The 26,821-nt window shown below is 36.1% G+C and overlaps 1 protein-coding gene across 3 annotated transcripts in view; it reads right to left on the bottom strand.

Moving 5' to 3' along the window:
- The window catches only part of LOC116166807 (nuclear receptor subfamily 2 group E member 1), a 28,886-nt gene extending 2,580 nt beyond the window's left edge, over positions 1-26,306 (bottom strand). The window contains exons 1-6 of one of the 3 annotated variants that reach the window (XM_031481948.1): positions 26,189-26,306; positions 23,044-23,124; positions 22,825-22,986; positions 8,267-8,580; positions 8,056-8,199; positions 3,249-3,488 (exon numbers count right to left, since the gene is read on the bottom strand). In XM_031481948.1, the coding sequence (XP_031337808.1) occupies positions 3,249-3,488; positions 8,056-8,199; positions 8,267-8,580; positions 22,825-22,986; positions 23,044-23,124; positions 26,189-26,192 (945 nt within the window). In that variant the 5' untranslated portion in view covers positions 26,193-26,306. Of the gene's footprint in view, positions 1-3,248; positions 3,489-8,055; positions 8,200-8,266; positions 8,581-22,824; positions 22,987-23,043; positions 23,125-26,182 lie in introns of all 3 variants that reach the window. The other 2 variants (XM_031481949.1, XM_031481947.1) reach the window with 2 other exon arrangements.
- Positions 26,307-26,821: the final 515 nt, after the last annotated feature.

Raw genomic sequence — 26,821 nt, forward strand, 5'->3', positions numbered from 1 at the left:
ACTCGGCTTCCCATTGCGTTCGAAGAATTTGCTGCTTCATGAATGCCGTTTCATCCTGTTTGGACTGCGGGATGTTTAAAATGATTCCCGACTCCACAGCTCCTTTCGCCAATTTGTCCACTGTTTCGTTGTGGCTTATCCCAATGTGAGCTTTAATCCAATAAAAATAAATTTCAATACCTTCTTTACGGAGGCGGGCCACATTCGTGAGTATATCTAGGATATACGGGTTGGTACTGTAAAAATTAGTTTTGTTGTCCAAAGCTTTTAGTACACTAAGGGAGTCGCTCATCACAACAAGCTTTTTCGTGACTACCACATGAATTTCTCTTAACGCATAGGCAATGGCTGTTGCCTCCGCCGTGAAAATAGATGCGTTCCCATTCAACTTAAATACGTTCTGTTGTCCTGAGGGTTGTATAAGGTAAGCACAACCGCAGCCATTCTCACCCTTTGAACCGTCCGTGTAAATAAAGAGAGCGTGTTGGTGTGTTCTAATAATTGACTGGTGTAGAAGATTATCCAAAGACGAAATACCTTGATATGGTGGGAAGGTGACTTGAATCTCCGAAATATAGTCGGTGTAATTAATGTCTTTACTGATAGCGCTTTCACGGAGGATAGCGATGTCAGACAGATTTCTAGATGCTGTTGCAAAAGGGGGAGCATTTTTTAACCGCCAATACAGGTTTACCAAATCTTGCACAGCCAACTCCGATAATTTTGGTAAAATCTTAGAATTCTGAGATTTGCACTTCAACACGAATTTAGAAGCCAGGAAGTTTCTTCTGATGGACAGTGGAGGTTCCCGTGCTTCCACCTGTACTACGTCTCCTGGAGAAGAGCACATTGCCCCCATGCAAAGACGTAGTGCCTTATTAGATACCGCGTCCAGACGTTTTAAATTTGAGTTCGAGGCACAGCCATACAAGATACATCCATAGTCAAGCAGACTTCTAACATACGTTTTGTAGATCTTTAAGTTAGAGTGCATGTCGGCACCCCAATTAACTCTGGAAATCATCCTAATCAGATTAATGCCCCTTTCACATCTACCTATCAACTTCTCTATATGCGGTCTCCACCTTAATTTAGAATCGAGAATCATACCAAGGTAAGAGATTTCTGAAGTTATTTTAAGTTCAACCCCCATCCATCTTAGCGAGCCTGTGGGCAAATCTCGATGCCGTGAAAAAAATATCGTTTGGAGCTTATCCACCGATAGATCGAAACCATTATCAAACAGCCACCTTTTTATGATCTTGAATTTAGCTTTTAATTGCTGCAATACGAGTTTTGTTGATTTATCTGTGGTATAAATGCAAAGATCGTCCGCATATTGGCATGCGTTGATATTAGGACTCCACATTCTGTAGAGATCCACACAATACATATTGAACAAAAGGGGACTAAGAGTAGATCCCTGAGGGATCCCGATCGATGTCATTCTGGGACCAATTAAAGAGTTCTTATTACTTCTTACGAATATTACTCGATTCCTAAAGAGGTCACAAATATTCCTCGCAACCTGATCTGGGACACCCATTTTGGCCATTTTGCTTTCAAGGAGGTCTAAGTTAACCTGATTGTAGGCATCTTTAATATCCATAAATATTGCGCCCAGGTAATCGTTTTTACTAAAACATATTTGAATGTCTGTTACCAGTTCAGCGAGTGCGTCAACCGTTCCTCTGCCAAAGCGAAACCCGTACAATTTATCTGGCAGAATCTGGCTTTGTTCCAGCCACCATTCCATCCGATTTTTAATCATTCTTTCGTACGTTTTGGTAATGCACGACAAAAGCGAGATCGGTCTGTATGAAGACACACGACCTGCCTCTTTATTTGCTTTAAGGATAGGCACGACAACGATTTTCTTCAATTCTTCCACCATATCCCCCTTAGTCCAAATATAATTAAAACACTCCAGTAGCAATTGTTTCCCCGTTATGGGTAAGAGATGCAGCATCGAATACGTGATATCGTCCTCTCCAGGCGCTGTGTTGTTAGATTTTTTCATTGCCTGTAGTAGTTCGGTTTTTGAAAAAGGCCGAGATAGTAAATGGTTGCACCGATCAAATTGATAGGGTCTTTGTTCTGTTGACACATATGCTGGAGTAAGATTTTCTAAAAAATCGGCAATCCAAGATTGCTCCCCGATAGCCTTACCGCGCCATGGACCTTTGAATCTTCTAATATGGTTCCAGAATTCCGAGATTGGTAAATCTCTGGTGATGTTCTGGCAAAAATCTTTCCACTTTCTACGTTTCTTGTATTTAAGGAATCGCTTTGAGTATGCAAGTTCTTTTTTACAGAGGATAAAATTTTCCATTGATCTAGTCAATTTATATTTTTTCAACGCCTCTCGTCGGCGTTTGATCACTGCCGTACATTCTGCGTCCCACCAAATTGGAGATGTTCTTTTCTTCCTGCTGTTGGTATGCTTGTTTTTAAAGTTTGCAATAGCACTTTCTTGTATACTTTTGACTATATAATCGACTCTCTTCGAATTCGCTGAGAAAAAGGGGATTCTGGAAAATCGCTCCACTAGATCCGCATGGAAATCGGCGAGGCCTTCCGGTGTTATCCTCCATTTTCTTATAGGCGACTCCTCGATTGACTCCTTTACATGACCCTGCAGTTCCATGTGAATAGGGAAGTGATCAGACCCGTATGTGTCATCTAAAACTTGCCATTCGATTATGTTTGCTACTTGTGGACTTGTCAGCGTAACATCTACTGCTGAAGCACACTCCTGTGGCCTAGATAGTCTAGTAGGTGTTCCGTTGTTCAAAAATATTGCATGTGCCTCATTAATAAATTCTAACAGGATTTTGCCAGCATTGTCTGTTTTTGATGAGCCTAACGCCATGTGATGTGCATTCAGATCCCCCCCGATAATATACGGAGATGCGATTTGTGCGGCATATTTGAGTTAAATCAGCGCCAACCTAATCCTTCCGTTATAACTTTCTTACAGAAATAACTGACAAAACGATTCATTTCGAAATCCGAGTATTTTGTGTGTGTAAAATAAAGAAAGAAAGTAGACTGCAATGCTGGGTTAATTCTTAATTATAACAGAAAACAGAAATAAGTACATATTTAGTTCTCAATTACATTAATTTAATGAGCTTGACACACACGCACAAGAATGAATTATCGTACAATTTATTACGAATTTGATCAAGTCTGATTTTTTACTTTCATGCGATGTACCTACCTACTTACTCGAATATTTTACGTACCTGGATTGTTTTAATTTCTATCGCCGTATGAAGATCAGAAGGGAGACGTTCTCGCGCTTGAGGACAACTTAACAACGTCGATAAATCCCACGGAACTGACCATTGAGCTAGATGCAACAAGAATAAATCTTTCCAAGACTCTTGTAACAAAAGAAGCTGATCGTGTTTACTGAGAGTCTGGAATGGTGCCAAACATCGAACCCATCGGACGGCCATAAATAAAAGTCTGGCCGCAGTTTCCTACAAAAAAGAACCATTCATAAACGATTAGAAACTTTTGCAACAATAAGAATTTATGAATGTGGAAATAATATTTTTAAAGGGGTGGAACAGTTGAGGGGTTGGTTTTATTACAGCCAACAGCGACAACGATCGAGAAGTCACTTCGCGAATGCCAACAAGTCAATATCGTTTTACCACTCCTCCTTTTAGAGAACAAATTAACTTTTAGGGTGGAAATGATACGCACGTGCTGAACACGTGATTAAAATATCGCAAAGACATATGCATCGCAAAAGTTATTACAGACATCCATTTTAACTCAATTTTAATAACCTAAGAGGTTGTTATTTCCATAACGTAATGCAATTGTTAACTTGTTACGTTGTAGGGCACTAAATTTCCTAAAATTTGGCTGCGCCGAAACGAATTTTTAGATCCAATATTGACCGAAATACACATGACAAAAGTTATCTACATGAAACGAAAAAAAATTGCCGAAAACGAAGATTTTGGGTCTATAACTATTTATTACCTCGTTTATTACATCATTTAGATGTTAATTATTTTAATCACTTATTTTGGAACATCTGTGGCCTCTCAACGTTTCGAGAAACTTTGTGTAACTTTGATCAGGTGTATTTCGGTTAATAAGTGAGTCTAAACATTCATTTCACCATCCAAATTTTTAGAGCTTTGTAATGCACTATACGAATATGATACAAAAAATATTCTTAGTTTTCGAGATATAAGAGAAAAACTGAGGCTTTGTAATGCACTATACGAATATGATACAAAAAATATTCTTAGTTTTCGAGATATAAGAGAAAAACTGAAGAAAGGCCGAAAATTTTAGGGTTTTTCGCCCTCCATCAAGTTAGCACACGGTTCTCGAGCTCGAAAACTTAGGATAGACATCCTGGTGTACCCCCAAACAACCTGTAAAAATTCAATTAACTTTGGAGTACTTTCCAGCTACCCCCATATTTTTCATTGTGTCGACTGGAATCTCATTATTTAAGATTTTTCAATTTGGGAGTTAATCCATCATGGGATATGTATGAGAAAATACCCAAAAACCTAGTCGTTAACTCCGTCCTCCTATGTTTTATAGGTGCGAAGGAAAGAATTACAGAAAAAAACGCAAAATTTGGGGACTTTTAGGTCGTAGGTCCCAAACTAAACATTTTAATATTATTATATATTATAATATAATTTACCTATGTAGAAAAATTTTATATTCAAAGCTATAGTGGAGTAAAACAATTAATTTATCTATTTTGTTCCCTTATGAAAATTGTTCAATAAAATCGGTCTCCACACCAAGTAAAGTAAAGTATATTGTCGAGAGAAAGGAATTCGTTTCTAAACATCTTATAATTTTATATTCCTTTTGCGATAATCCGTGCGAGCATAATATATTGGAATTTTGTGTTAATTTTTAATTAATTAATTAATTCATATTTTTTGATAATTGGCGCTAATTACTGTTGTCCTATAATGCTACAACTATATTTCTCACTTAACTTTCACCATTGAACTATTTAAAAAAAAGGTTTTGTGTTATTGTTGCTAATTAGATTAATGTGTTAATCTAGCTATAGTGTCAACATAGAAACCGAGAAAAAAAATGCTGATTACTTCATTCACTGCATTTTTTACTCAAAACAATTTAATAAACTATATATTTTTTAAACTTAGTTACTAACCGTTGATTTTATCGAAAAAGTAGTTAATTTATAGTACACATAAAGAGCTTTCAATTATAAAAAAAGAATAATGACAGCAGATCAATAGTTTCAGAGATAGGTATAGTATAGTATAATATAGTAAAAAGGAAAAGGAAAAAGGAAAAGGAAAACTGGTACCCCCAAATTATATCAATTCCTTAAATTTAGGCAGTTGGCCTCTATTCATTGGAGAATTCTTTACTTATTACAGTGGAAAATAACTTTGATGGGTAAACTCTGGTGACTTTGAAAATCGTAACCACGACGTACTTGGAAGCTTGATCAGTTGGACCACAAACGGTCAGTGTACTGTGCTCCAAATGGGTCAATGGTACGCAATGAGCCACCATGGAGGCGCCACCGTGTAACAAGCCTATTGAAAATGGGCCAAATCCAATGACCCCGCAGGGTCACACCGATGTGCTCTGCTGCTTTTTTAAAGGGGCTTATTACTTATACAAATATTCTCTATCACACACTGGTCAGGCCCAGGAAATGGTCAAAAAAAAATTCATAAGACGTATGCAGTACCGACTTACATCAACATATCCCCTCTTTGACCACTATTCGGATCTTTTGCAAACATTTTGTATGAAAAGCTTGAGTGACCGCAGAAGAAATCATTTTAATTTTCTTTTATAAACTTTTAAATAATCAAGTGAGTTCATCACATTTGCTCTCACTAATTAATTTCAATGTTCCGGACCACAGAACTAGATGTAAATTCATATTATTTAAGATACCTCAATCTAAATCCATTTTATTAAATCACACAGCACCGATTACACGCATGATGACAACGTTTAATAGCTTTCATTCTTTGAAAATTTTCGATGTAACATTATCGCATTTTAAGAAACAGTTAATGATTAATAATAATAATAATAATAATAATAATTACTTGCACTACAAAGACAGGTCCACCCAATAAAGTTACACGTCCTAGCACAGTTAAAAAACACAAAACTCCTTCTTCACATAAACACACCACGTTATCACAACCCACTCGTATTCAACCCAAACGCAAAGCCAAAGAAACACTTACACAATAAACTCTATTTAATAAAATTACAGGAATTATTATAATGATATTTTTGTTTTGTTTTCTTCTTTCCTGATAGCGTTGACTATTGTGGCCATTAATAGCTATGTTGTTAAGTATGAATTACATACTATCCCTAGATTTCCAATGTGAGTGTGTGAATATTTATTTTATTTTTATTTTTTATTTTTCTTTAGAACCCTACATAACTTCACCAGACACAGACACAGACACTGATCGTTACTTGATTTTAATCCGTGCGATTAGTTAACCAGGCTAGACCTGAGTTCTCACAAGAAACACCGACCATAATAATAATTGACTTTATTCCCATACAAAATGATATACATGAGCATTCACTACATGAGAGTAAAACAAAAAAAAATTTCTTTTTAAGATATCTACAGGAAAAAACAAGAGGAGAAAAGAGAAGAAAGAAAGTGAATTTTTTAACATCAAAAAGAAATTTAATAGGGAAAGGGATTCTCTATGCACTAAGCATACAGCCCTGAGTTAAAGTGTAGCTTTAGTTTTTTTTTCATCATTTTTGTTCTATTTTCAGCAAACGTGACTTAGTTATGCAAGAATAATTAATATACTGTTCAGAAGTGTCGTTTGAGTCATCATCCATTTTTGAATATTTTTGAATAGATTTTTTGTTAATCTTACATTTTTAAAATTACTCGGTAAAACATTATACAATTTTGGTCCAAGATATAACGGCGATCGTTGAAATAGGGTTTTATGTATTTTTGGCAATTTTTTATATTGCTTGGTCATGCTTCTGGTTGTTACGAGCTGATTTATTCTTTGTGATCCATGACAGTTGCTAATATTAAAAAATTGCCAAAGAACCTTAAACAGATACAAGTACTTTAATGGCATAATTTTCTGGTGTATAAAAAGTGGAAGAGATGGTGTCATTCTACTTTTTTGACATATTGATCATATCGCCATTTTTTGTAGTTTTTCTATAGGAGAAAGGATACTATGGGCAGCCGCTCCCCAACAACATACACCGTAACTAATATGGGAATGCATATTGTTTGATGATTATTTAGTTAGTTTTTTTTGTTTTTTCGTTACCTTATACTCATCAATTATTTTTATTCATAATTCATATCACGAAATTTAAGAGTTATTTTAGTCCTCAAAACTGTCATTGGATACAATGTATCTGTTGTTTTGAGTATTTCAATAAATAAATAAATAAAAGTTTTGCCATAGCATGCGCCAAGACACTGTTAAAAGTATCTTTGAAGACTCGAGGATGACAAAAGTCATGGAACTATTTGAAAATTATTTAAACTTTCTGAGGACCAAGAATAAACCCCTATCATCGTTCTGGATGACATTCACAGATAGATATTAGTAGAACTTTTTCTTGGATTGATTATAAGTAACAGAGAAAGAAACTGGCCGCTTTATATGAGTTGCATGCAACAAATGATCCCCTGGTGTTTTGCAGTGGACAAAATTAACTATGCGCGATAATTATCTCTTAACTTTGCATTTCTAACTTTCTGAGATTTAACTTCAAAATTAAAATTTCAAGCATAAAATTGCAAACTTAATAAGAAAATTCGATATTGTGAACGTTATCCATTTGATCTCAAAGTCCCACTACGAAAAACATGGAAAAATAGTTTTCGCGCGGTATCTAATTGGCCATGAATTATTTTTCAAAAACATTCGGTTGTTAAAGCTGAATTCAATCCAATTTAGTGGCCGCTGTATTTGAGCTATAGCTTTGAAGATCCCCCATGCTTAACACCGGAAAAAGCTCTCACGGGATTATAATTAACGATTAGCTTACCTGTAATATTTCCCAAGTGGGAGTTAACGGTAGTGGTAACGGTGAACTAGGTGGCGGTATTGGAAATCCGGCGGCGGATATTCCCAAATTAGAAGCCGATCCATTCGAAAGATCAAACTGTAGTTTAGTGTTCCAGACAATTTCCTAAAAAGTAAACGGATTCTCGTCACCCCTTGTTTCTGCACCGAGTAACATTAAACTTAATACATACACTGAATTTTACCTGACATTTTTCGGCCGACATTAGAATTTGAAGTAAGCCAGGTGGCGGCGGTAAGGGTGGCGGATGAAACATTGGCGGTGGTAGTGAATCGACATGCGATCCCGAACTTGTTACCGACGGGCTCGCAAGCGACAGAGTTTTAGGTGGTTGCGGTGGTCCAAACATTCCTGGAAAGTTGAGAGACGCCGACGTCGGGTTGAGCTTTACAGAAGACAAATGCGGAAGTCCGGTTGACGATGTAATTTGCGAATGGGAGTTTTGTTGTAATTTCGGTTTGCGAGGGCCGCGTTCGTGTTGAACAGCTGTAAAAATACGCAAAACTGCGTAATTGTGCATTTTTAGAGACTGGATTTTTAAATTTCGCATTCAAAGAAGCTGATGTTAAAAGAAAGTACCGAAATTAATACGGCAACACGAATGCTTACATCCATAAAGTAAGAAAGCTTTAGTTAATAAAGGAGCAAATCCCTACTTTAGCTCTTTTAAAAATGCAGCGGGGACTAAAAAGTGTTGTTTAACTTCCAGTAATAAAATGATACGGGTTCTAAAAAGATCTTTAAAATCTTAATCACTTTTCGCGCTTGCCGCACTGATTCAAACGGGATTGAATTCCCCTGCAATTTAATCTATTGATTCGGCATTTTAAAGGGAGCAAAAGATCAGCGGTTCCGAATAAATAGGCCATCAGAATGGTAGTGTGGGAACCTGGCCATTGTATGGACAAATGACGCGCTCACGGCGTTCAGTGGAATTAACGTTATATGAGGGTGCAATGAAATACAGTTACATTTGTTAATAAATAATTATATTGACAGATGAAACAGATAGCTTTATTTTGGTATTATTCTTGTACCGCCATGCATCGGTAACCAATTTTATAACGTACAGCAAGCAACCTCCTGCAACCATTCTATATACATATTTGAAAATTCATAAGAAAATTATCCATGAGCTTTTTTGACATTCAAATTGTTTGTTTGCGAAATTTCTCAATGGTGCGTTATCCTAATCTTGTTACTGTATACACATAAGGAAAGGAAAAGGAGCTTTTTAAACTTGTGACCTGCGACCTGCGCGTGTGTGTAGAGCTTTGACCCTCGCTCGACTGCCCTGACAGAATGACATGACACTATCGGATGATGGGATTACCGCAAGCTTAACTGTGCCCTACACCGACATGTCTCGTTCACATACTACATTTACTTGCATTTGTATATTGAAACTGTTGAATTTCGCATTATCGGATGTAGATGGAAATTCTAATGGAAACGATTTTATCCCCTACAATCTCGTTAGCTCTATGATATAATTTCAAGCAATAAAAAATGAGGATAATTTTATGACCAACGTGATGTCTACTGGAAATATTTCTCGCTGAAAATTGTCTTATGCGAGATCAGACTTTCGTTACATTCTGTTAAATGTGATAGTTAATTTTCATGGAAACAACTGCATTCACAATGATCCCCATGGAAGGTCGGCAGAACACACTATTATTGCTATTTTCAGCAATTGCGGAAACTGTAAAGCATTCCTTTCAACACCATAACCGCTGTAGAGTGTAACCGTTGAGTGAAGGATCTAGATCCTTCACTCAACGGTGTAACTATGTAAAACTAATTGGGTCGGCAGTGTTCCGTATTGGTGATGCTCCCCGAAAGGTTCAAATTTGTGCCTTTTTATTAATTTTTCTCAGCAGAAACAACTTTGCGACATGTCTTTTATAACAAAAAAAAAGTTACACATTATCAACAATATCCAAGAAATGGAAGGAACACAAAGATGTGACAAGTAGGACTGGAGCTGAATAGAAGAACAGCAAGTAGAAAAGACAGATAGGGACAAGACGCAGTGCGATAAGATACAAAGAGTAAAGTAAACAGCTGAAGAAGTGCCTGTGAAAAAGAATGAACACAAAAAGAAAGTGGTAGGAACAAAGGAAAACGAATTACGAAAAGATGTATATGGATGGAAGATAAGGTAAGAAAGAGGAAAATGTATGAAAACATAAGTAATAAGAAGAGACCGAGATATAGAAATAGCAATCACAATAAGGGAAGAAAATCTGGTATTCGCGATGAAAAAAGATACAAAGAGTTGACTGGGAGCCGAAATGTCTAAGAGACGGAATTCTATAAGAATAATGGCAAGGTTTGGATGTGAAAATGAGGATACCGGAACAGATGGAAAGAAGAAGAATAAAGAAAATGCAAATTATGTGAAAGAGAAGAATATCGATCGTCTGATATGGCAATGTAGGAAGGAAGAAAGGCAATTTTAGGCAAAGAAGATTATAGAAAAGGGAAATCAAAGGAAAAAAGAATCTAACAGAGAGAGGGAGAGGACTAACGAGCAAGGAATGACGACATAATGAGCACAGAGCGGAAAAAGTGTAAAACGGGAGGAGTATTTAAGTTTGAAGTTGGAATTTGAATGTATTTTTTTCTGGTGATTAATTGAAGTTCTCCCAAAAGGCGTTACATAAGTAAATAAGAAGCCCCGAAGGGCCAGTAGGACGATTTGTTTAAAAATTATTACTTTTTATTATTATTCTCGACATTTCATACCTCCTATCTTTATACAATTAAATTCAAGTGTCATAAAACTATCAACTATCAAAGTGAATTAATTTTAACTATTAGGCAGTTAGAGTAGTTACAATAATATCTGCTTTTAAAAATATATCTATCTACAGGGTGTCCAATGACGAGCTGAATCGATTATTATATGGAAAAATTTCAATTTGTATAATTATTTTGGAACTGAGAAATTTGTTATAATTATTTGAACACTCTGTACAATTTTTTTGGACAGTTCTTACAGGTCATGCGGATATGTAAGGCGGACAGATCCGCTTTGAGCTACACACACGCGGATTTGTTGTACGCAGATCACGGACAAATGTCAATAGACGAGCAGGCAGCGTTCTGTTACTATTTCAGTTCCGTAGTACTAGCCTCTGGATTGTGTTTTGTAGAGTGCTGTCCTAATTGCTATGGATAATACGAAGAAACTGGCAATAATTGTCCGTAGTCGTCGTCTTGATCGACGGACGACGGCGATATTCCCTGCTCTTCTGCAGAAGGGCTTGGAACCGTTACCCTTATACATTTGTTACACCTTTTTAGAGACTCCCTGGCTTTAGGGTATATCCCCGAAATCTAGCGAAAGGTTGTGCCAAATATGACATGGCGAACCATCATCCTATTATCGTTTCTTCTAAAAAACGGTGGAGAAGTTGGTGGATGCAGACATAAGGAACAGGTACTTAGCCTGGTGCTAGACGGGCTCTTCCGCACTCTGAACGAGGATGGAGCGTATACACAAGGATACGTGGACGATCTCGCGATCGTCATAACTGGAAAGTTTCCAAATACCGTGAAAGAGCTCATTCAGGGGGCTCTTGAACAGGGGGTGCAGTAGCCATGGCCTCTCCGTTAACCCAGAAAAAACCGAAATTGTTCCATTTATGAATAGAAGGAGAGAGGACCATCGCGGACGCCAACTGGGTCTTCCCAGGTGAGTGAAATATTTGGCAGTCATCACAGACTGCATGTTTCTGGCCATGCTTCTGGCTGTACATGGGTCTTGAACTCTCGACTATGTATAGGCAGTGACAGTCAGGCGGCGCTGAGCGCCCGGTCGGCAGATAGATTCCGATCGACTATGACGCTTGATTGCAGGCTCTAGATAAATTACACGAGTCTAATAGGGTAAGCTTGATCGACTATTATTTGGAACCGAGGAGGGTGAAGCAAGTTAGGAATAGGAAAAGACGTATCTTCAACTTAAAAATTTGATAGCAAAAATTTTTAAACTGGAGTGGAAAAATGCACAAAAATCATTTTGGGATTAAAAATCTGAATTTAAATTTAAAATTTGAAGTTTCACAGTTTTTTGTAGCTTTAAATTTGCCAAAAAAATTTGTTCACGAAGACTGTACTACAAAAATAATTTCAAACTAAGATCTTGAAACTGGATGGAAGACAATAGTGGCTTTTATTTGCAATTTAACACCATTATTTTAACAATTCGGAGCATCAAGTCTGTATAAGCAGGATTTACGCGTGCTCTTCATTTGCCATTTCCCAAGAGAATTTTTAGCAGCAAATGGTGGTCATAAAAAATAATTCTTCCCTTCTTTCTCATTTTATTTTGCAATCACGTATCTTGAATTGGAGAGTATTCGTCTGATCGCAAATGTACCTAATAGGGTTTTCTATTCAGTTGTGTCTTCGAATTAGTCAGTTGCTGCTAATTTTCCATTATCACTTTGGATAGTTCTCGCCACACTTCCCGCTTATGTCACAGCATTACCTACATGGGAAAGGTTTTTCTGTCTTCTAAGTAAAAGAAAACATGGAGTACCTATGTATGCAGCTGTAATAAAATTTCTTTCAGGAAAGGATTGTATACGTATGTACAGTGTATTCTGAAACAGAAACCTTTCGCACCAATCGCACTAATTAATTAATTGTAGAAATGTAAATATCTGTACAATGATAGATCAAACCGTAACGTAACACCCTGGAGAGTAAGTTCCGAACTAATTGTGATATTAGAAAAGAAATCAATTAATTGCTTATTTTCTAACGTTTCTGCCTACCCATACTCTGATTTCAATAGTTTAGGTGAAGCTCACAAGGAACTTATTACATTCCTTCAAAATTATAGTGCTTTCTGTAAAATGTTAGATGTATTTTCATGAAACTGTAATAAATGTGGAAGTATCTATTACATGTAGTAAAAAGTGTCGACAAAGTGGATAACCGAAGTTTTTAATGAAACGTTACTGCTCATTGTGATTTGATGACAGGCAGTTTTAAAACACCCTGTGGGAACAATTTCGATATGTAACACGTGCCCCAATAATTCATAGAAACATTCTATAAAAATCATCTGGCAACTATCTCCGACAATAAATTAGATTTACAATGTATCTACCTATGTGTCGTGTGGGTGATGTTCGGGGATTGCAGCCTCCGGCCAAGGGCAATACAACCCTGTGAACGTACAGCTGTGAGCATCAGCCCCGCTCATTAATGATGATGTGCTACCGTCGGCCTCAAGACTACTTCACTTCTCGCTACATCCCAACCAGACAAGGGTTGTTCGTCAAAAAGGATAATTTACCATATAAATCATTTGAACGTTTTTTCTACTTTTTATCACATAAGTAATTATAAACATTTGATTGCATGGATCATGTAACACAATTTAAAAATCAGAACATAGTCTAACTTATAGGCCGAGATTTAATAAGAGTGGTATTATATAATCGGTGTTACAAAATCCGCATTAACAGATAAAACAAGAAACAGGTTAAAACAACAGAAAATCTAAATTTTGTGATGTTCATTTCCATTCGAGTTCCGCCTCTGCATATACATCTTCGTCGCACCCCTAAACCTCATCATTCCGAAAATGTCTCTCTCACTCCTGAATCCGGAGTAGTAATCACTCTTTCCATTTTCCGTTGCTTATTTGCCACAGAGAGATTCCGTGATGTGATTCAATAAGCTTTTTATCAGCTGCGCTGCCGTGGCGAAAGCTTCATTGCAAAAAGCTCAAAGCTCCACTCACACAGAAGACTAGCAATAAGTAAGTAAGCTCCAGGCGAGCACATCAGACAGCTTTCATGCGAACTGTAGCTTTATATGGCCACAGACATAACTTCGAAAATGAGATATTCCGTGAAAATATACAGCTGTACCTTTATAAAAGGAACTGAAAATGCTCTTTGAAGAGTCTGCTGGCGTTGCCTTAATGAAACACACGATAATAAACCCAAAAATATTTTAGGAAATAAACATTTTATACCGAACAACGTAAGAAGGAACATGAAATTTGGCACAACTTTCGAAATTAGGTTCGCAGAATTATGTGAAACATTTCTAAAATTTGTTCATTTTATTCATAGATAGAAACCACTAAGACCCCTTTACTTGAAATTTCTTGTAGTGGGGATATTTCTGTTAAATTTCAGCAGATAAGGACAAAGAGACTTTAGACTTCGATTTACATAGAATCTGTACATTTTAAAACCAATGTAAACCAGTATAACTTTCTTTGAAATATTTCAATGTATATTCATGATAAAACTAAAAGATTGCTTAATTATAAGAAGAGCATAAAAAGGAATCATTTATCCTTTTAGCTAAATTAATACAATTTACCAGTAGCTTGCGTAATTAGCAAACTTAATTTATATTAATAATAAAGTCTCTGACCAAAACCCCCATCTGTTTATTCATATCAGACCACACACAGGTTTATATAGGATTATAGCTACTTGCAAAATCATATACATACTCGTATTGAGTTCAGTTAATTAAATGTATTACCTTGAGGTACGGCGGGAATTGAAGTTCACTAAAGAGTCTTGACAACATTGTACCACTGTAACTTTACAATTGAGTGTCCTTGACTGGCACATTTTCAATATCTTTACTCGATGAATTTCATTGGATCATTCTAAATTGCTTATTTTTCTACTCAGTAAGTTACTCTACAATGAAATAGATTGACCTCGTGAGCGCTTTCTTTACAAGTTCAATATCCATTTCGGTTTTTATTTATTACTTCCTGGAAGCTATATGAAACGAGAACGATAAATATCGTCCGTTTATGCATGACCCATATTAATATTTAAGAACAGTCTTGCAAGGATCGTTTAGAAGTATTAATTTAGATAAATCGGTACCTACATTATGTTAAAATTTACACATTGTTTTTATATCGATTTTTTATTCAGGATGGATCACTTCATTACTCACACATTGCACAGTGTAATCCTGAGTAACACAATGGATTTAATTTTGAGGATGAGGTGCGTCAGGTTAAGCCCGCTATGCAAATTATTTCATGAAAGTCGAAAGTGAAATAATTTTCCGGTAATTTTTGACGTGTGCTTTACATGCATTGTATTTCACTTTCAAGTGAAATATTGCTAATACCAACCTAAAAAAATACAGGTTAGATGGAGGACGCTTTTCATAACTTGTTTAATTATTTAATTGAGCACCTACAATCGCTAGGATTTCACGAGAAAATATTTCGCTCAATAGTGTGCCTTTACCTCCGTCAACATAAATTACCATCAAATGACACAAAACTTAACATTAATTTTAAATGTTCAATCTCAGAGTGGGCAGACCTACAATTTCAGCTGAAAGTGAAATATTTCACGTCCGAACCGAAAAAGTTGAAAGTTATTTCACTTTCAAGAAAAGAGGCTATGGAATTTCAACTTCCACAAAAACTTTCAGCATCTAAAACGAACTTTAACTTGCAACTCCTACAGAAATTTAGATTTTTTGGAAACCAAAAGCGTAAAAGAGGAAAGCACAAATGAGATGATACGTATGAAAAAGATTGTATTAGGCCCCCTACACCGACAAGTTTATTTTCTCACATAATTTGGGAATGAACCCCTAACTCAACAGCAACTTGGGTAGCGTTAAGTTGGACTTCCAAACTGAAGATTTGGTTTTATATCAAATAAAGGCAAATTCAGACTTTGGAATTGGCGCACAACAACATATTATGGCAATTTGGTAAGGGTGGGGATTCCTTCTTCGCTCCCCCCCCCCCTCTCCTATAATATTTAATCGCGAATAACTTCCATTTTTAAGATTGCATGTTTCAGGATTACGATTGGGAGAGTGCGCATTTTTCCAAAAGGCATCATTGAAAGACAAGGAAAGAAATCATCGCAACATGTTCAAAGTGCGTCCGATATCAGCCATGTTCTCAACGTGGTTCTACCCTATTCATGTGCTCGTAACTCGTGGTGGTTTATTACACAAAGCTAGAGGTTTCTCTCACAGTTTTCGGAAAATACAGGAATTAAGAATGATCAGATCGCCTAATATACAGTCAACATGAAATTCGCTCCTGGAGCACAAAAGATTGAATTATTTGGTATAATTTGTTTTATTATAATTTATAGTCACTAATAACTTTAATCGACGACAGTCATTTTGGCGGCGTATAAAAGTGAGTAGTATAATTTTTTAGAGATAATAGAATTTCAAAATCGTCAGGTACTATGTGGGGTTGGATTTCTGAGCAAGGGAGGGCGAGATTAGGGTTGCTATTAATCATAGACGGGATGCTGTTTCACACGCTAAGCCGAAAGGTGAACTTCGCAGCTACGAAAACTAAATTTGACGTGTTAGATATTTAAGAGATTTATATCAGAGTTTAGGTAAAGTGCGAAAAGGTTCAACGATTTTTCCTTATCGATGCAAACGAAATCTAGTGGACAAGTTAATGACGTTTTGATATAATGAAAAGCTTAAATAAAGCCGTAATGAATAATTAATGGCTGGCTTGGATTGTAAAAGGTATATAAACCCGGACTGCGAAACGTCAAATGAAAAGACTTTGTAAGACAGCTATACAAGTTCTCAACATATCTTGAGGGAGTTTCGTGGGTAAGAAGGCTCAATGCCGCTCTATTTACGGAGCCGCCAATCCCCATTAACGACGTTCAGGCCCGGCAAGGATCAGCGGCTACGATAGAAAGTGCAAATCCGCGTGAAAGCGATCCGCGTTCACCCCTTGTCATTCACACCAACCCTCACACTTTCTTCGGAGGGTGGAGGGATTCGTGTTTAGTTATCGCACGTACGAAATCATAATTACCAACGGGATGTACGAAAATAGAGATACTTTCGAAAATCTATGCACGATGCCGTAAGTTCCGAAGCGATGTGACTTGTAAAATGTGAGCGTGAGCTCGGAAACAATACCAGGGGTTGCAAGGATGGCGTCATGTTTGCGGTTGGTTGAACAACTGCGAAACTTGGCAAGATCCCACTTTCAAAATCCCTAAATGCCAAAATGGAGACATGTAACATGTGTTGCTTTCCATTGATTAGAAATTTGCAAGAAGTTCGAAACTTCTCAACTAACTAAATTTAATGTTTGTCTTAGAGAAAACTTTTCTTATTTAAATACGCTCCATACAAAATGGATAATTATCAGTCAACGAATTTTATGAAATGTCGTGCTTCGTAGTTTAGTTGGAAAATTTTTGCTACGAATAGGGGTTAGCGAATAGGTCAATTAACTATGCTGTCTAAGTTTGACGTATTAAATGCCTTCTTTCTTTTGCTTACATATCCTAACTGGCCAGCAAGTGGAAATAATATTCTCTAACTGATCATACTGCACAATGAAGTATTACTTACAAGTAGTACAATATAATAAATTAGGCATATTCAGCATACATTGCGTGTATATAGTAACGAATACATAAAGGTAACAGTCACAATAGATTAAAGTCGTATAAAATTACACGAAGGGATAGTTGAATGTTTCGTAACGTTCCTACTTCACTTGGTAAAGAACATAGTCCGTCATTATGAACCAACGCGTTATTCAACAAATTCCTCAAAAAACTATCCCGCGTATTTGCGCAGTGTAATAAAGTAAAAGGGAGGTGAATTTAATTTCATGTGTAAAACGAAATTACAGCAAAGAAAACTGTTAGACAAATACTATTAAAGTTCAGTATTTACCTCAGAGATTTCCCACGCGTTTTTATAACAATCCAATTAAATTGAGTGTGTATGCCACTGAACTCTTCGGAACAAAATTGTACTGACCAGTAGAAGAAAAATATCATCAGGGGGAGACCTGTATTTCACAATCAATCGTCAAAGAATTCAATCTCAAAGGTTACCAATTAAAAGTTATTTCAAGCCGGCAATTTCTTAAGAATGCATCTAGTTGAAAACATCTGATAGTTACCCCAGAGTGATGATTCAACAAATAGTTGGCAGTAAGAATACAAGATTTTCCACGTGGAACAAAAATTGTAAATAGAAAGAAGGCTGCATGTTATCAAATTCACTCACTAACGTTACGATCCGTTGTAAAAAGGTACATGTACATGACCTATTGTATCATTACGAGTAAAACTTTACTGGGAGATCTTAAAGTAATCGAGAACAATGTAAAATATTTTCTTTTAATGCGTATTACTATTAAAAAGAACCTCTTGAATTTGTTGTCCAGTCTAATATCATTTTCTCTATCGGAATCAAAAGCGATTCTTTAAATTTCACTGTGAAGGAAAACAAGTTCAGGAGTTATCTATAACCTAATTTGTCAATGTGAAATCAAATTGTGATAGTTTCGATTATTATAAAAAAGTATTATTTGGTGCAAAAAGCAATCAATTTTATTGAGGTGCCTAAGTAACACTAACTGGGGGTGCGGAAGAGATGTAGTGCTTAGGTTTGTAAGGCATTTGTCATGTCTATAATGGACTAGTGTTATGTTGTCAATTCCTCAGCCAGAAAATCTGGCTTAAATTTAGACAAATACATTCTGCTACTGCTACTATATTTTTCTTTGCTAATGACATTTGTAGTTTTGATTTTTACTACATGTGATATGTTTTTCTTTACTAGAAGCATCTATAGTTAAAATTTCAAAGAAATATCTTAATAAATAAGGAAGTTGGCACTGACTGCGCATGCGCACATCTAATGTTTGCAATATCAGGTATATTTGCCTTTAACATAAGCATCTGTGATTAAAACTTCAAAAAGATATCTCGATAAATAAGACAGTTGATATTGCGCATTCTGCTCATGCGCACAATAATCTGATATTTACAATATGCGATACGTTTGCTGTTACTAAAAGCATCTTTGGTTAAAATTTCAAAGAAATGTCTCCATAAATAAGAAGATTGGCATTGCGCAATCTGCGCTCTCACATGGGATTTTTACTATATGCGATATGCGTTACAAGAAGAAAGTATGAAAATTATTCAAACGTTCTCTTAGTAACAAAATATTTCCGTGGTCTGTGCGGGTAGCCTTGCAAACGACCCAAAGTTTTTAATGTACCTAATTATTTAAAATTTTATGCCTGAACTTCTTTTGCGTGAAATACTTGGCTATTCTTTGCAGTTCTTCAAATACTTTGGAAAACCGCCGGTAGTTACTCAAAAAAATTTTAAATTTGAATCGAAATTTTATATTTATTTTGTAGTAAAAGTATCATCATTTTGGATAGTTTACTGCAATGGTGCATCTGTTGACGTGTTATCTGTAATAGCACAGATATATCTTTACGTATATATGTGGTAATAGGAAGTTTTTGCGTCATGGTAATAGAAATAAAAATTCAGATTCTAGCATATCAGAAAGACTAGGTATATTAGTAGTTCTACGATCAAGGTATGAAGGACAGGGACCCTTCCCCCTCCCACTACCTGAGATGTTGTTTTAGCAAGTGAAAATTGGATAAATGTTAAATGAAAACGATTCAAAATATAATCTCTGATAAGTTGGCCCTTAGTGGTGCCAAATACACTATATACTCGTACTACGAGTGGGATGTAGTAGTAAAAATGATTCTCTCCTTTATAGTATTCTAATTACAGGTTTGAACTTGTTTTCTATCAGTAACCTGCCCCCCCCCTCACCCACCTTCCCACTCAATATCACTTGCACTTATCTGTTGTTTCCATTTATCCCCTAGTTTGTATAGAAAAAAGGTTAAATCCATTATTTCAACTAGGAGATTGGAATTGCTTCTATAACATGCTTAGTGCTATCGAAGTGCTAAAATATCCGCCTCTTCTGCAGATAGCAGGTTCAGGCTTGTATCCTGGGGTTCCCAGGAAAGGTTCAACACCATCTAGAACTTGGTTTTGCTTCCTCATCTGGCAATTGCGTTTAATGCATACCAAATCACGTAAAAATTAGTTTTTTTAAAATACTTTTTAAAACGGTGAGAGACTATACTTTTATGTGCACTTAATTACTGGTTTGTGGACCTTGTAAAATATCAAACAAGGAAACAAAGGTGTATTACAGAAATTACAGCATTCGTAATAGACATTTAAATAAGTAAAATTGGCAAAACCTTTAAAGTTTTAAATTTGCAATGCCTTCCAAGATTTTTTGGTCTCTTTAACGTTTCGAGCTCCTTTACACCCTTATTTTGTTATGAATTGGTACTTTTTAAGTCCTTGCGTGATTCCCATGCAAATCTCCGTGATTACCAACACTATTGTACGAGTTGTATCTTTCGAAATAACAACATTCGTCATTATACAGCATTCTGCAAACGAGTAAATGGAGAATAGGAACTGTATGACGACTGTAAACCATCAGGTAGCCTTATAGTGGAATAGATCCATTAATAATGGTAACAAAAAACATTCCTGGAGTTAAGTTTAGATTACTATTCTAAAACTTCAAAATCATAAAGAAAAACAAAGTTTTGTTTGCCTTTAGATTTTAGATGTGTATAGCTATACCTGGATGCATATATGGCTCCGGGATTCTATGGTTTACATTATCTAGGAATGCATGCATTAATGTCAATCCTGTTTCTTACAGAGTTTGGTTAAGAAAACTGATAAACGATCATATTCCGAATATCTGCTCAATCAAGATCGATAGAAAAGTCTTCAATGTTTTCTAATATTTTATACGGTTTATTTTGACAAAGATCTAGTTTTACAATTAAATTTATCATGACGTAACATGATTGCAACAATAATTTTCTGCCAAGGATTACTATGTACTACATATAAATTATTGTTCATAAAGTACAATTATATTACAACCCAGAACTATAATGTGACTCGCCGCTGTTGATTGCGTTTTTTTTAAGAACCAGTCATAAATTTGGTCTTCCCACAATATTTTAGTATTTTTTTTTGTTTTTCTCGCAAACTAAAAACGTTGGAATCGTAATCTTTGAGCACAAAACAGCACTAACAATCAAATGTGATTGATCAGCTACCTCTTAAGAATCTTCCCAATCCTTTGAAGTTTCGACGGTAGACTTTTTTATCTCTGTGGCAAATATATCAGTCATAGTTTGGTATCTTCCAACTTGGGATATGGCATGTGCCGAAATTTGAGTCAGTCACTGCTCTTGAAGCATAGGTTTTCTACATAACCAAAGTCAAAGACTTCTTTGCCAAGTTTCCTACCAAAATTCAGATCACAAATCAAGCACTTTTCTGACTAGCAAGAGTGTGCAATTACTGTTAAAATCATGTTTGTACCTACTTTGTTTGCAAATATTCAAATATTTTAAAGCGAACATGCCTTACTACTAACGTCAATAAGTTATCAGTAAGAAACTTTCGTCCTAGTAAAAAAGGAGCATTTTGTTTTCTTAATGGCGAAAAGTACTATCGTAAAAGGTACTTTGAAACGCATGTTCTAAACGATTTTATGTTTTGTATTACACATCTATGCAGGTTTTCCAAAACGTTATGATTTTGAAATTCCCAAATGTGAAACCTCCGAATGTTTCTAAATGTGACTCATGTGAAAACAACGCTGTTAAAAACCCGATTGTAGTATTAAATCTCCATATAATTATAAACTATCGAAGTCATGTTCATCTGCAAAGAGTAAATTGGATTTAAACAACGGCATGCGAAACAATCCATCCGTCGAAATTGAGACGGTCTTTGTAAGAGAATTAGATCGGATTAGTGCACGTCGAGTATAAATTCGGTTAGTTTCATTTTATCTCGATGTCCATCCGAGGAATTAAATGAAAGGAGAAGACATGCCTAATCTGAATTTCATTCGTGTAAAGCTATAGGTATTGAATTTATGAGAATACGTAAAAAGCATAAGGGGTGGTGTTTTTTTATTTTACATGACAAAAGTGTATGAATGTGGGATTTGACAAGTGGTCGAATTACAGATAACGCCGCGGGGAATTAATTACATTATACTCGATACAAAGCATTCGATTTGTTCGGGTGCTCTGTCCCAATGTACACGCTACATGTGGTCCCGTTTGGGTGATCGTTTTTGTATCGAAAAGTGCTTTTCAAGCGGGTCACGCGTAAACAGATTATCGGTGCCGTTTCTACCTTTGATGATTTCTCGTATTTGGTATAGTAGCTAATGGCTATTTACAAATAAGTAGATATACATTGATACGATTTTCATTTTTTCATATTTTACGTCTAATTTTGGTCTCTCCCTGGTATAGTTAGACTATAGGTAGGTACTACACCGTATGCTTATTTTTATTTTGTGGAAAATAGTTGATCTAGAGCCAAATAAAGAGAGATCAGAATTAGATGTTTGGATATTCGAATTTTTCTACCAGATACATACAGAAGTTTTCAATTAACTTTCCACGTCTTTACTCCCACACTCGCCCTACCATAGCGCCGTCACTGCTAGTGTCACAAATTTAAAACCCCATCTTTCGATGGAGACTGCCATTTTACTTGCTGTTATTGTTAGTGGATTGTACAGAGGTGGTCACAACGATTGTTCCACTTAAAGTTTTGATTGATGTGCACTCCTAACAATTCGGACAAGTCAGTATAGTCTTTATAGATAACCTCATTTAAAATTTAGGGAAAATTACTATGCTCTGTAGTGAAATCCATGTTTTACCCCTTATCGGTGATCCTAGTGTAACCAAAAATAATTTCCAGCACACCTACTATATTGGTGAAGTACAGCTCTTTGTCGAGTGAGTAATACGCAATTAGTTTAAAACTACACACAAAAATCAAGTGAACTTACCGTCTTTGTTCATGCTGGCCTGAAAGCATTTGTGCAATCTGCAAGCTCTGCATTGGTTTCGATGCGTTTTATCGACCGGGCACCTTCCCTTCATTTCACCTGTAGCTTTGCAAGTGTAAACACGGTTTCGATGAATGCTGCGTTTAAAGAAACCCGAACAACCTGCAAAATAAATAAACAATCAGGTCCTGTTAAATTACGTTATATAGCTTCATTTACCATCGCAGCTATAGATCCCGTAATGTTTTCCCGAACTTCTGTCGCCACATACCTTACAAGGTATATCTAATAATCTGTCACCTGAAAAGAATATCCGTTACTGAATAAACTAATTAGCATAGGTACTCATTTTATCTCATTGTTTGTTAAATAAAACTTATAGCCAGAAGATGACGGTTACGTCGAAACTAGTCGCAACTTTTTATTCCACAATTTAATCAAAATAAATTTAGACGCATCGGGAAGGTTTTGAGTTATTAATTCTCCCTAATTTCTTCGATGTCCACCCCATTGCGAGTTCAAGAAAACATGGATACCCTCAATTTAGCATACTCATGTTAATCTGCCCGCTGATAATGCTGATATACTGTCAGGTGCAACAGGGAGAGTAACATTCTAATATTTTTTGGAACGAGGCGTCTGTTACGAATCGATCGAGTCACTCCGATGTTTTACAAAAAGTAACAGAAAGTAAATTGTGCGATCCTTAATTCCAGAAATCACGGGGCTTTAACTCCTGCCACGATAGATTCATTGTTATTGCTATACATGTTTGAACCTTATGGTAAACGTTATGCCTACATTATGTAGGGTTATGTATAAGGATTACTGATGTAAAGCAAGAATGTATCCATAGTATTACCAATTTTTCAACCCACACATTTGTAAATCAGTGTCCGAACCATTGTCATACCTTCAGCGGAATGGTTTTGGATTTTAACCGTCATGATTTGTTCGAATTTTCACCAATTCCACGTGAGGAAAACTACGTCTCTTTCTTTTCTTGTGAATTTGCATCTCAGTAAGAAACGAGTACATTATAAATCTTGAACATAAAGTCTCTCTTAATATAACATATTGTGTCAACATTTTTCTGCGGGGTGGCCCACTGAAAACAGTGAGTGCCAATTTTTGGCCGCTTCACGACCGTTTTGCGAGACACGCTCGAACAAGTCAATTTTAGTTTTGAGGGAGACATCTAAATTAAATAATACTATTTATACAACTTCAACCCCGAGAAGGGGGTGAATTGCACACAAAAAAATTTTAAATGGTAAGGGGTGGTAAAATAGATAGTTCGATACGCATGTTTATTCTGTTTTTAGTTTTCAATTTCGCTAGGTAGGTAGTTACAGAGAAAACTCGATTTAAATGGATTTGCAGCGCCCACTTAGTAAAAGTAACAATTATTCAAAATTACAGAAAACTATCACTTTATTTAGTGTTCAAAATTCCCACCACCAACTTTCATACAATAGTAAAGATTTAGTTCAAAATGGCGTCGTAGGTTTGTAACATTTTTGGGGTAATTTGGATGTATTCGTATACGATACGTTGTCGTAATTCTTCTAATTTATTGAAAACAAAATGAACATTCCCTTCGAACTATCTAACGTTTACCACCCCATCCCATTTAAAATTTTTAGGATGCTATTCACCTCCTTGTAAGGGTGCAGTTACGAAAAAAAATTATTTAATTTAGATGTCCCCCTCAAAACTAAAATTGATGTGTTCGAACGATTCTGGCAAAACTGTCATTAAGCGGGCAAAATGGACATATTGACTGTTTTCAGTGGGCCACCCTGTATATCAAGATAGAATTGGTAACTTTATTATACTGTCCCCAGCAGGTTTCATGAAATTGTTGTTGTCACAGCTTTAAAATCTCTATGGAAGCTTGAAACAGCTTCACAGTTTACAGCATAAGATGACTATCGACACTCGCGTTCATTTTGCCGAACGATTTTGTCCGGGACGCAACAGCCGGCCGGCCAGTTTTCACTACAAACGTACAGCTGGCCGGCCGGCCAATTCTTCAACCATTTTTCAATAATAAACATTTGAGTATGTTTTTCCGCAATGCCGGATACATTCATGAGGTATACACGAGATACAAAGAATCTTTAGCGCTAATGGTAGAGTATGTAATTTTGCACAAAGGATTCTGGGACGGCATGTATGTATCTTAACCCTTTTACGCATTATAAGCATTGAAAGGGATGACCGACGTATAGACATGGAAATAAACAAACAACTCCTTTAAATGGCTATTATTCAAAAACGGTTGCACTCTTCGCGGACTTTCTTGTAGAAATGTAGTCTCTTTAATTATTAATCTTCTATACATTTTTTGGTGTATCTACATTACGATTTGGTTTTAAAATAAATGCGCGAGAAAGTAATTTTCTTAAGAAAACTGTATAAGTAGGTATAACGTTAGATTTGCCATCACGTCCAAGTCCAATACTCCGCAGTGCTTCATCGCAGGAGATATTAATTTCGAACACCGAGGGTAAGTATTACTGACTTTTCAGTACTGAGGGGGTTTCGACCCTTAGCACTACACAGTAGCGGAGTTTTGTTCTTCCGTCGGTCCTACCATTTCATAGTTGTCACTTTGTTTTGCTTTAAAACGGTAAAACACCTTGATCAGAAATTATGCGGTCCTCTCATATTGGGGATTATTTTCAGGCGCTCTGCAGAAGAGCATATGTTTTTCCTTATGTCTTCTCGAACTGGCTACATGCTACATTCAATAGCCCACTTAGATTATTTGTGATGAATCAGGCGCATAATTTTAAGATGCGTGAATTATGAAGGGAAGCTCTCATGTTATGTGCAATATTTACTCTACATTCCATTATTGTTTAACCGTAAATTCTTAGTCCATTTTGAAGTATATTTATGCGTTCGTGTATCAATATAAAGAAAATTTCGGATAGGTATATCAAAAACAATTCAACCCTAAATTATGCGCGTTTATAGAGACAGTGTCAGTAATGAACACATTTCAGTCATCCACCTCTGACATCAGTGCATTCTACTATTTGTAAAACATGTATCAAATAAATCAAGTTTATGACAGCAGTAAGTACATTACACGTAAGCTAAAAGGACGGCCGAAAATCATCAATCTGCCTAAAGCGTTTCACAGGGTTTGGGTTTAAGGCACGATTAACGGAAACGGAAATTTAAGGGAAGGTGGACTTTTCGTAAAGCGCTTTCAATTGTGACAGACCTTTTAAAAGTTATAATCTACGTAGGTATTGTCTCTAATGAATGAGAAACGAGCACTTTAAGAGCGAAAATACAAAATTTGATTTCATGCCAATGAAACATTTATAATATTAAATCTTACCCGTACCCATCCTTCGCCCGTGACCGGAGCGAGGTTTTGTCCAAATCGAAGAATCAATTTTGTCGATTATTAATTGGGGTGCAATAATTAGGTAAGCAACTACTCAATATGGGTAAACTACGATGATATCAGTAATTTAACTTCATTTCACTATAGCGCTAATTAATAAATAGTGCAAAGCTTTTGCCCTTATGGCTAAAATACGACTATCCGACTGATTTTCAGCCAACAGCTTCGGTCTGCAGGCCATTTTGTCACCACCCCTACTTACTGTAATGTCATCCCCACTCCTACCGAACCACCCTCTTGAATGTTGTAGGTTTGTGTTTTGTCTTTGAAAGTAATTGTTCAGGCGTACAACTGTCTTATTAACGTTGAATATCAAATCAATGGATAAACATTAAATCTCAGCCATCCCCTAAACCAACCACAACAAATTGCTGTGAAATACTTAATAACCTACATATGTCTACTAATTCTTAATATTCTGTTGCCCCTAATACGTACAGGAGAAAGTTAGATGAGATGCTGAAATTAGGTCGTCCTGATTTCCCAAAGAGTTGGAGATGCTAGCTCCGAAACTTTTCAGCAGGTGGATATATGAAACAATGTCGAAAGCAATAATGTGATAAGTTATTG

The sequence above is a fragment of the Photinus pyralis genome, unplaced genomic scaffold, assembly GCF_008802855.1.
Source record: "Photinus pyralis isolate 1611_PpyrPB1 unplaced genomic scaffold, Ppyr1.3 Ppyr1.4_LG3b, whole genome shotgun sequence".
Classification (NCBI taxonomy): domain Eukaryota; kingdom Metazoa; phylum Arthropoda; class Insecta; order Coleoptera; family Lampyridae; genus Photinus; species Photinus pyralis.